The sequence below is a fragment of the Tasmannia lanceolata genome, unplaced genomic scaffold (assembly GCF_043159265.1).
Source record: "Tasmannia lanceolata isolate RefF3 unplaced genomic scaffold, GAP_Taslan_0.1 ptg000002l, whole genome shotgun sequence".
NCBI classification, from domain to species: Eukaryota; Viridiplantae; Streptophyta; class Magnoliopsida; order Canellales; family Winteraceae; genus Tasmannia; species Tasmannia lanceolata.
In genome coordinates, this window is record NW_027518679.1 from 10,022,137 (window position 1) to 10,032,994 (window position 10,858).

The 10,858-nt window shown below is 40.1% G+C and overlaps 2 protein-coding genes across 2 annotated transcripts; both read right to left on the reverse strand.

The window, feature by feature from the left end:
• Positions 1 to 639: 639 nt before the first annotated feature.
• Positions 640 to 1,824, reverse strand: LOC143888136 (uncharacterized). Its single transcript, XM_077392461.1, has 2 exons — positions 1,636 to 1,824; positions 640 to 1,311 (listed from the first exon to the last, which is right to left on the reverse strand). Exons 1-2 carry the CDS (start codon positions 1,822 to 1,824, stop codon positions 640 to 642), a joined length of 861 nt encoding a protein of 286 aa, XP_077248576.1.
• A 1,875-nt stretch (positions 1,825 to 3,699) lies between these two features.
• Positions 3,700 to 5,279, reverse strand: LOC143888144 (uncharacterized). The gene is made up of 2 exons (XM_077392473.1): positions 4,885 to 5,279; positions 3,700 to 4,441 (listed from the first exon to the last, which is right to left on the reverse strand). The coding sequence occupies exons 1-2, from the start codon at positions 5,277 to 5,279 to the stop codon at positions 3,700 to 3,702; spliced, it is 1,137 nt and encodes a 378-aa protein (XP_077248588.1).
• Positions 5,280 to 10,858: the final 5,579 nt, after the last annotated feature.

Below are 10,858 nucleotides of genomic sequence, written 5' to 3' on the forward strand. Positions count from 1 at the left end.
TTTTCTTTGATCATTTTCAAAGGTTTTAATAGGAGGAAATCACCGGATCCTGTGTTACACGATTTGGCTCTTCTTTGATCATTTTAAAAGGTTTTAATAAGAGAAAATCACCGGATCCCGTGTTACATGATCTGGCTTTTCATCGATCATTTTCAAAGGTTTTAGTAGGAGGAAATCACTGGATTTCGTGTTACACGATCTGGCTTTTCTTCAATCATTTTGAAAGGTTTTAATAGGAGGAAATCACCGGATCCCGTGTTACATGATCTGGCTTTTCTTCTATCATTTTCAAAGGTTTAATAGGAGGAAATCACCGAATCCTGTGTTACACGATCTGGCTTTTCTTGGACCATTTTAAAAGGTTTCAATAGGAGGAAATCACAGGATCCCGTGTTACACGATCTGGCTTTTCTTCGATCATTTTCAAAGGTTTTAATAGGAGGAAATCACCGGATCCCGTGTTACACGATCTGGCTTTTCTTTATTCATTTTGATGAGGTTTTAATAGAGAGAATTACAACGTTTTTTTTTTGGTAGGTAAGCTGGGGTTGAGGCGGACCCCGAGCAGATATATTGATAAAGGAAAAGATTACATTCGAGCATATTCTTCTCCAGACGCATCGGAGAGAATTACATCATTTAAGGGGGGGACCTAAAATTGGAGAGAATCGAAACACCCTTACAATGGTAATCAAATTTGGAGAGGATATCAGCAGCTTTGTTTGCTTCTCTCCATGAGTGAGACATGTTCCAAGAGTCGAAATGCTTTAGGGCCGTGGTGATTGAGTCGAGTGTCCCTAACTTCCTCCACGGGCAATTTTGAATACCTTTGATTACACGCACAGCATGAACAGAGTCAGATTCAATCCAAATGTGTTTGGATTTGAGCTTCTTGGCAAGGATTACTCCATGAAGAACGACCTCAATTTCTAGCTCATGAACGGCAGCAGGTGAGATGCAAAGAGAGTAACATCCAAGGGATTCACCAGCACTGTTTCGGATAATGCCCCCAACGGATCCTCCATCAGAGGAAAGGGACACATCACAATTCAGCTTCTGATGGGTTCTATACGGCAGTATCCATCTACAAAATTTGGTGGGCTTTTCTTTCTGAAATGGAGGGAGATTAAAATTCGAGGCGATCTTGATCGCAAGATCACTCGAATTATCTTGAGGCTTGAGGTGCAAAACTCTGATGCGTGTGGACAGAAGAATGCTACTGAGAATATCTTGTTTCTGAGAAGACTTTCCTTCAAACAGTCTTTGGTTTCTTTCCAGCCAAATGAAGTAGATGGAAGCAGAGAATGCAATCTTTGCAGTGATAGAAGCTTACGAGTTTGCTTTAAATTTCTGTCGTATCCACTTCTCTTCTGCAATGAGGGAGGGGAGTTGCTTCTTTCTGTCAGAGATCTTCCAAAGAATGCAGCGCCAGACCCAGGCCGAGTAGGAACAAGAGAAGAATAGATGATCTCTCGTTTCCCGATCAGATTTACATAGAGGACAGTGGGAATAAGTGGAGGAAGAGAGGAAATGGAGTCTGTCCTTTGTTGACAGTTTGTTTTGGATCGCTTGCCAAGAAATGAATCCGTGTCTAGGAATGCTGCCCTAGAACCAAATTGAAGAAAACCAATCTACCTTTGGGAGGTGAGGGCGAAGAGAGTTCCAGGCACTTTTCACTGTAAAAGTCCCATCATTTGTTTCTTTCCAGATCAGCTTATCAGAGCTATTGGGGGTGAGAATTGCAGATGAGAGAATGTCCTTCAACTCTTTTAGATGAGGTTCATTTTGAATATCTGCCCAGTAACCTCTTTGGAACACTTCCATAACAGTATCATTATTTGGGATATGGTTTATGATGGTCCCAAGGGAAGATAGAGAGCTTATAATTCTCGAAGGGAGCCATGGTTGGTGCCAGAAATTAACATGAGCTCCATCTCCAATAGTATAGCAAATGGATTTTTAAGAGATTCATGGGCTTTGAATACGCTTCTCACTGCCCACGAAGGTTTGGTTGGCATTTTTATTAACCAGAAGTTTATGTTTCTTACATATTTTGCGTGTAACCAGTGGTTCTAGGGAGTATCTCTGTTTTGCAGAAGGTTCCACACATGCTTCATTTGGAAGGTACGATTAACATCCGCAAGTCTCAGGATACCAATACCTCCTTCAAGCTTAGGGAGACAAAGTGAGTGCCAAGCAATAGGGTGATATCTGCGCTGAAGGCTGCAACCAGACCATATAAAATCTCTTAAAAATCTTCTCCACATCATTCAAAGTTTCAGCAGGAATGTGGAAGGCCGAGGACCAGTAAAGCTGGAAGGAGTTGAGCACTGAGTTCACCAATTCAACCCTGCCAGCCCGAGATAAAAATTTGTTGGACCAAGAGCTAATCTTTTTCCTTACTCTCTCAGTGAGGGGTTTGCAATCCGCAGAATTAAGTCTTGATGTAACAAGAGGAAGTCCCAAGTATCTGATTGGAAGAGACCCTTCCTCCATATTTAAAATTCTGGTAATCTCCCTTTTTTGCTCATCAGAAATACCAGTGAAGAATACTTCTGATTTAAAAAGGTTAACGTCCAGGCCCGAGCAAGATTTGAATTTCCTGGTACAAGAGAGTAAACCTCTGGCAGCGGCGATTGAGGCCTCGACAAAGAACATTACGTCATCTGCAAAAAACAGGTGAGTAATAGAGATATCTACTTTTTTAGAAGGAGTGGGGAGGTTTCCTTCAGCAACTTCAGTATAAATGATGCATGAGAGCATCTCCATAATGAAACAGAATAGCAGGGGAGATAGAGGATCTCCCTGCTGGAGACCGTTAGAGGATCGGAAAAAGCCTCTAGGGGAACTGTTTAAGAGGACAGAGAAGGAAAGAGTAGACATACATTGATATACCCATCGGCACCAAATGTCGTTGAACCCAATTTTGGCCATGAATTCAATGAGGGAATCCCATCTTACACTATCGAAGGCCTATGGCTTTGAGATTTGAATTCTTGTGAAAGTTATGGCAGAGGTCATGAGAAAGGAGGATATTGTCTTGAATGAGTCTTCCTTTTACGAAAGCAGATTGGGTTGGGCTAATGATTCTGTCCATTAGAGGTATTAATCGGTTAGCTAACAATTTTGTGATTGTTTTATAGAGGAAATTACATAAAGAGATGGGACGAAACTTATCAGGGGAGGAAGCATCAGGGCTTTTGGGGATCAAGGCAATGAAAGTGGTGTTTACCTCAGGGAGTAGCTTTCCTTATTTGAAAAAATGCTGAATAGCTCTTTCAGTGTCTTTGCCTATAAGGTACCAAATTTTTTTGAAGAACTCACCATTAAATCCATTGGGCCCGGAGCCTTGTTACCATTCTAAGAGAAGACAGCAGCCTTAATTTCTTCGGAGGAAAAATGGTTTAGAGAGATGAGAGGACTCTTCGGAGCTTAATTTGTATCTTGGATTGGGAATTTGGTCATTTGGAATGATATTGTTGGTTTGGGAGTTCAGCAGAGACCGGAAGAATTCCACCAATATATCAAAAATTCTGCTTTGGTCAGTAGTGATCTTCCCGTCAACATCTTGCAGCCCTCGAATAGTATTCTGATTTTGCCTTGATTTGAGAGCAGAGTGAAAGAATTTAGTGTTGGAATCACCCAGATTTAGCCACTGGATTCTCGATTTTTGTCTTTATAGAGCTTCCTCCTTTTGGGCTACTGCAGTGCTTGATTAGCCTCCATTCTAAGATTTGTATCCGCGGGATTTGCTGCCAGAGCAATTTGGGTTGTCTTTAGATTTTGTCTGAGAATAGGGGCCTCAATGTCAATGCGGCAAAAAACATTTGCATTCCACTCTTTCATGTTAAATTTGACCTCTCTAAGCTTCTGAACCAGGATGAACATGGGATTCCCATTGACTTTCTTACTCCAAGCTCTTTCCACAGTTTCGAATAAAGAGGGTTCATCGAGCCAGGCATTTATGAATTTAAAAGATTTTTTACCTTCACCGGTATGAGGCTTGAGCTGAACAATGATTGGGGAATGATCAGATAACCAGGGAGCTTTATAATCCGCAAAAGAGGAGGGAAATTCACATAACCATTCAATATTAACAAGGGCCCGGTCCAAATGTCTCCATTTAATTTCACTGTCTTGAACATTGTTGTGCCAGGAAAGGAGTTGCCCCACCGATTTTAGATCAACAAGGGAGCACTCATGAATGCATTGATTGAAGTCATTCAAATCAGAGTGAACCGGACCAACTCCTCCGAGTCTTTCTTTAGTGAATCTTGCTGTGTTGAAATCCCCGATCACAATCCAAGGAGTGTCAATATTTTGAGAGAGCTCCACAAGGGAATGACTTTCATGGCCTTTGTTTCTAGCGTAAACGGCAGTGACGAGGAATTGAGCTTGAGATTGGAGGTTGTGGACATCAGCATGAACAAATTGGGCAAGTCTGTAAGAATATTGACATGAAGTTGGAGAGGGTCCCAGATGATACAAATTCTACCTCTAGCAGAATGATGGTAGTTCGTATGCACATTCCAGTTTTCCTTGAGGTCATGAATACACTGAGTAAGCATAGGTTCAAAAACTTTAGTTTCAAGGAGACAAAAAATGGGAAGATTATGGGTTTGAATTAACTTTTGGATTCCCCCCCTTTTGGTACGGGAGCCAATCCCCCTAATGTTCCAAGCTGCTAGGTTTGACATGAGAAAGCGAGGGGGATGGGTGCATTGCAGTGGATGAGGGGTCTGCAGATTCTGAAATGGACTCAACATCCACATCTTGGAGGAGTTCATAAGGATTAGAGACTTCAATGTTATTAATGGGAACAGATGAGAGAGGACAATAGATATGAAGATTTTTATCTTGAAGATTTGCTGGAGAAGACGTAACGGTCTGCAGGGGTCTTCCTCACCATTGACCAGGGCTTTCTTTTCTGGTTCATGAGGAATACCAGCGTCTTTCTTTGGGTTCATTGGGGAAACATCCGTTGAAGGATCATCAAAAGTAACCTGAGAATAAGCAGCATGGTTAATGTTCTTCGAGACTGGCCTCCACTCCTTTTTTTGGGGCTTTACAGCCACTTTTTTTGGGCAAGAGGAGCTCGAGTCATTGAAGGTTACACATTCTTTGCATGAAGGAGGACGCCATTCATACTCAACTTTCTGGTAGGTGGTGCCAAGAGAAGTTGTAATTTCTATCTGGTCAGGGAGCTCCTTTCCCGCTTCAACCTCAACACAAATTCTGGCGTAGCTCAAACGAGTGGACCCGGTGGTCTGGGAGTCCATGTACAATGGATTTCCAATTTTGCTTCCAATTTTGCCCAAGCAATGAGTAGACCAAAATCGAAGATTCAGACCAGGAAATCTGATCCAAACGGGAACAGTAGAGAGTGATCACTTTTCAAGCGCTAGATCAGGAGTCCATCTCCTTAGAACCAAAGGGCGACCGCCGAAGCTGTAGTTACCTCCTTCCATGATTGTTTCACAGTCCTTCGAATTGTTGAACTGAAATAAGAAGAAACCGCTATGGAGATTGAACATCTGAAATTCTCCTTTCATCTTCCAAATGTTGTTTAGATATTCTTTTAAGGCAACAAAATAAGGTGTTCTTCCTAACAGGTAACCTACCAGAGAATTCTGCCATTCACGGTCGTTTTCCTCAAGTTCTTCGTCCTCAAAATCAAAACCAGATTTTCCAGTAGCTTCTTCTTTGTGGAAAAACTCTAGATTTGAGATGCTCTGAACATCTTTCCTCTGAAACAGAGAACTCCAAGCATCCAAACGTTTTGGGCAGGAACTTTCAGATTCAAACTTTGAATTTTCAGCTAGGTTTTGCTTATCTCCCAGGCTTTGGGATTGAGAAGATTCCCCAAGATATTTAGGATTTTTTCCAGCTACATTCTGACGGGAATTTTGGATGGGAAAGTGCGGGACCCGATCCCGCGAGAGGGGTGAGGCGCGAGCCGCCACGCTCTCTCTTGGTCTCTCGTACCCACGCGAATGGCATGTGCTTTTTATTATTGATTTTAATTACCCAACCAAGCAGGCAGCAACCAAGCCATAGGGTGCAATCAAACATGCAACCCAGTACCCATAAGGGCAGGGGTAAGCCGCCGAGCCTAGCAAGGTGTGATTTAATTCATCTTTTCCGTGAACTTGGGATCACTAAGGCAATACGAATTCCACGTAAAAGAGAGTGACAGAGTCGCCACCTAGATAAGGGATCTAAGACCCATAATTGACTAGAAATCTAGATTCGTTACCTGGTTACGAGAATGAAAGGTATGAGGAGTTACCACGACATGCACCATTCCTGCCTGATAATGTGCGAACTATGTGACATGCATCCTAAGATCTAATTTCAATATAATTTCTAAATATGTATCTTGATTTTCATATTTTGTTTGAATTCAATATAAGTGAAAGTTCTCCTAAAATTCTAATTTCATGGAAAGTCCTAAGTGATTTAATTACTTTTAATTTAAGGATTAATGTACAAAACCCCACTACTTATGACTGGAGCCGACTCGTGATTGGTATGCCATCAAGCATCCAAGCTGCCTACGTACCCAAGCCTCACTGGGATCAGAGTCGACGTAGTTCGGTGCACCTAAGCTAAGCTACTTATGCCTAACTCATCTAAGACACCGATCTAGACTGGATTGACTGTTTCAACAGTTTTGAGAGAACGTCAAAACGGCTCATATTTGGTGATTCTTGGGTTTTTTTTAAGAGCGTATAAAAGGGTGCGACAAAGCGTATACCTCGGATTTACGCACTTAGAGGCAAGGAGCGCGATCAACGGTAGGTTCCTTCATCTTTGTAAGATCAAAAGTAGAAAAGCATGCTTAGGGCCATTTCTTCTTTGTTTTCTTCATGATTTTCGTAAAAGCTACCATGCATGATTTTGAGGGGTCAGTTTATTTAATTATCAATTTTGGTAAAAAAAAAGAATCGTTATATGAGAAAATTGGGCGTTTCACCGATTGGGATATTCTAGTGGCTTTTGAATCGTTTTTACAAAGTGAGTGCTTTAAAACCAAGGGTTTTTTTGTGAAATTGGGTCCTCAGTAGATTGAAATTGGGTCCTCAGTAGATTTTTGATGTTTAAATATCATACAAAAATTTTCAAAAGATTTGGAGTTGATTTATTATTTCTACTGTAATTGTTTTGATAAAATCACTGATTTTCATATATATGAAGGACATATCATTAAAAGAACTCTTTAAAATCTGAAATTTGGTAAGAAGATGAACTGACCAGTCAGAATCATATTGTAAATTTATCAGAAATTTCCGGCATATTTTAATATTTGTTATTGATTTTTAATTGCTCTGACCAGAATATGAATATATCTGTTAAAAATAGATAATTATCGAAATAATGTCGGAATGTTTTCTCATAATTTTATATTTGTCCGAGAATGGTCTAGTAAAAGTTTGGTTGGATTTGGAATTAATTTACTGTATTTATTAGTGTAATGTCATCAATCTGACCCGAAAGTGGAAAATCAATTAAAAATCAAATTTCAATCTTTAAAATCATGAAAAATTAAAAAAGAATACATTTTTCAAGAATACATCATATTCTAAAATTTCTTGAACAGATAACTTAATTAGCTATAGGCTTCTTTGTAAAATCATTAATCTGATCCAATTGTGATAAATTCATTTAAAAATCTAAATCAATTCAAAGCACCTTGAAAATTTTCAGAGAACTCTAACTTTTCATAATGTATTCAATCACTAAGCCATCTGAAACAGAAATCTTAGGAATAATAGATTTCCTTTCTAAAATAACATGCTAGGATATTTTAGATGCCGAGATCGTAACCATAATCGTATACTAATTGCGATCGATCCAGCATAATTGGAGTGCGTAAATTATCGTATGTTATTGGCTCCGAGGTCCACCGTCCACGGAAATTCTGAGAAATATGCCAGGCAATAAGATACTATAACTTACGTGCTAAATTATATAAGGGTTGAGAGCACGATTCCCTTCCATGGTTGCGATTCAAGGCCGGACCTTACGAACCATAAAACCTTTGGTATTCCTTAGATGTTTAGGAATCAAAAATCCTTATCGAAAATCATCCAGTTCAACAAATTAAACTAGCTCACTCCATGTCTTTGGGAACCGTTGGATTACGGTTCCCATCATAGGAACCATTAGAGCCCCATTCAGGAACACTTGTGTCATGTTGTATTCTAGGTTTTAGGGTGTCCTAGAGTTAGGAGTCCAGCCTCATCACGGTCTTTTGCTATGGATAGCAACCGTGCCAATAGATCTAATTACACTAGTCACCCCAATTTTCCCTAAGGACAAACCTAGTTACCTAGGATGTAGGTTAACCTGCATTAGTCTAAGGGACAACTTGCACTTAGATATGATCATATAGCATCTTAGATGAAGTCTTAGGATAATAAAATCTTCAACTTGAACTAAATAATCTCTCTTAAACTGTTGAAACAATCCATCCAGTCTAGATCAGTGTCTTAGATGAGTTAGGCATAAGTAGCTTAGCTTAAGTGCACCGAACTACGTCGACTCTGATCCCAGTGAGGCTTGGGTACGTAGGCAGCTTGGATGCTTGATGGCATACCAATCACGAGTCGGCTCCACACATATGTGGTGAGGTTTTGGTACAATAATCCTTAAATTAAAAGTAATTAAATCACTTAGGACTTTCCATGAAATTTGAATTTTAGGAGAACTTTCACTTAGATTGAATTCAAACAAAGTAAGAAAATCAAGATACACATTTAGGAATTATATTGAAATTAGATCTTAGGATACATGTCACATAGTTCGCACATTAATATAGAGTTAAATGAGCCATTTAAAAGAAATTCAAAAGAGTTAACTTTTGGAATTGAAGACCGATTATCGGGCAGAAATTGTGCATGTGGTGGAAACTCCCCATACCTTCTATTCTCGTAACCAGGTAACGAGTCTAGATTTCTGGTCAATTATGGGTCCTAGATCCCTCATCTAGGTGGAGACTCTGTCACTCTCTTTTGCGTGGAATTCGGATTGCCTTAGTGATCCCAAGTTCACAGAAAAGATGAATTAAATCACACCTCGCTAGGCTTGGCGGCTTACCCCTGCCCTTATGGGTACTGGGTTGCACGTTTGTTTGCACCCTATGGGTTGGTTTCTGCCTGCTTGGTTGGGTAATTAAAATCAATAATAAAAAGCACACGCCATCCGCGTGGGTACGAGAGACCAAGAGAGAGCATGGCGGCTCGCGCCCGACCCCTCTCGCTGGATCAGGTCCCACAGTTTGGCGACTCTGCTGGGGAACTACCTAACTTCATTAAAATTTCAAAAGATAATTCATTTGAATTTATTTTAATTGGCTCATGAAAACTCTATGCTTCCTAGGTAGTTTGTTTGCTTTATTTTTTCATCACATAATACTCCAACTTAATCTAACAAACCCTGAAGGCATCATAGATTGCGCAAACATATTGCACACACTTACATCACTTGCATCTAAATCCTTGCATCTCACATGCACACACATCCTATTTCAGGAACCCGGAGTGTTATCTAGCATGGTTGACAGGGATTTCATCACCTGGTGCCTCTATGCTAGAGAATCATTCCACTCTTACCTTTATGGTGCGTAAATGGATCTCTTGTTCACGTACTGATACGCCGGACACTGGTACAGTATATTGAGCACGGATTCGAGCTAAGGGAACTCTTGGCCTTACCCCTAGATTACCCCACACATGCATATAGTATACGAACACACGTGCATCACGTGTGTGAGCTTAGATTAGGATATCTTATCAAATGGTGTCTAGATTAGGTCGTAGTCCATGTTCCAATGTGTACGATCGGTTCTTAGGAACACTAACAAAGTCTTGAGTCGAGATCCTCTCTCCACTCCGCTAGATTAGGATTAGGATTGATGCCTTCAGGTAACCCTTGTCAAAATGTAAAAAGATTAAAAAACTTTCCCTTTGGGATTAAGATATAAATCTCATCTTTCCTAAGATCTCATAGGATTAGTTATTCGTGATCTACCCGTTGAAAGCAATCCTATGCAATCTCATCTTTTGATCATGTGTCTATCATTTGCCTCTTATGGGATTCGATTATGTCTTCATTCCCTTTCTCAATTGGCAGGAATTGTGTCTCAATCAAATGACTGTGCAATCTTGATGATCTGATCGTACTTGTACCCTTAGTCTCTTCTTACTCTAAGGGTAACCTTTTTCAAGAATATTTTGCTAAGTCCTTCAGAGTTCACTCTCATGATCCTTGAACTAGGGGCATTTTCTTATACGATTTTGTCATCATTGTCATGTTTTGGTCCTTTAGGATTCATCTTATTGTCCTAATTATTTGCTTACTCCATAATCTTTTTCAGTCATTGAGAAGAAACACTCCATGAATGTCAAGCTCATATACCTCATGTTCATTGTTTCCATAACAGGAAGTTGGCACCATAGCTAAGCCTACTACTCCTTGGGTTCGGATCTCTTCACGATTGGAGAGGAAATCTGTCTCTCCGCCACCTTCTCTGAGGACCTCGTCAGCTGCTTCTTGAAAATGATTTTTGAAGCTGTGGATCGTCAAATTGATGGTTGAGATTATTCTAATTAGAATTAATTTTGTGGCACAACTAATTTCTAATATGGCCCATCCAATGGACAGTCAGATCATCCCATAGAAGAGATTTTGGAGGGCAAAACCAACTTATATTTCAGCCCATCAATTGTACAGATAAAATCATCCCATAGACATGATTTAAGGGGCACATCTTATTTATATGATGGTCCATCAATTAGGTGGTTTGGATCAACCTATAGAATTGATTAAGTGATCGTAATTGATTTATTTTTGGCCT

What these genes read in the sequence shown, in the direction of transcription:
- LOC143888136 (XM_077392461.1), bottom strand. Translation starts at nt 1,824, where the DNA reads ATGGAAGTGTTCCAAAGAGGTTACTGGGCAGATATTCAAAATGAACCT. An exon ending in TTCGCCCTCACCTCCCAAAG is followed by an intron (nt 1,312 to 1,635) that starts GTAGATTGGTTT and finishes ATCACTGCAAAG; the next exon opens with ATTGCATTCTCTGCTTCCAT.
- LOC143888144 (XM_077392473.1), bottom strand. Translation starts at nt 5,279, where the DNA reads ATGGACTCCCAGACCACCGGGTCCACTCGTTTGAGCTACGCCAGAATT. An exon ending in GAGGAAGACCCCTGCAGACC is followed by an intron (nt 4,442 to 4,884) that starts GTTACGTCTTCT and finishes ATATTCTTACAG; the next exon opens with ACTTGCCCAATTTGTTCATG.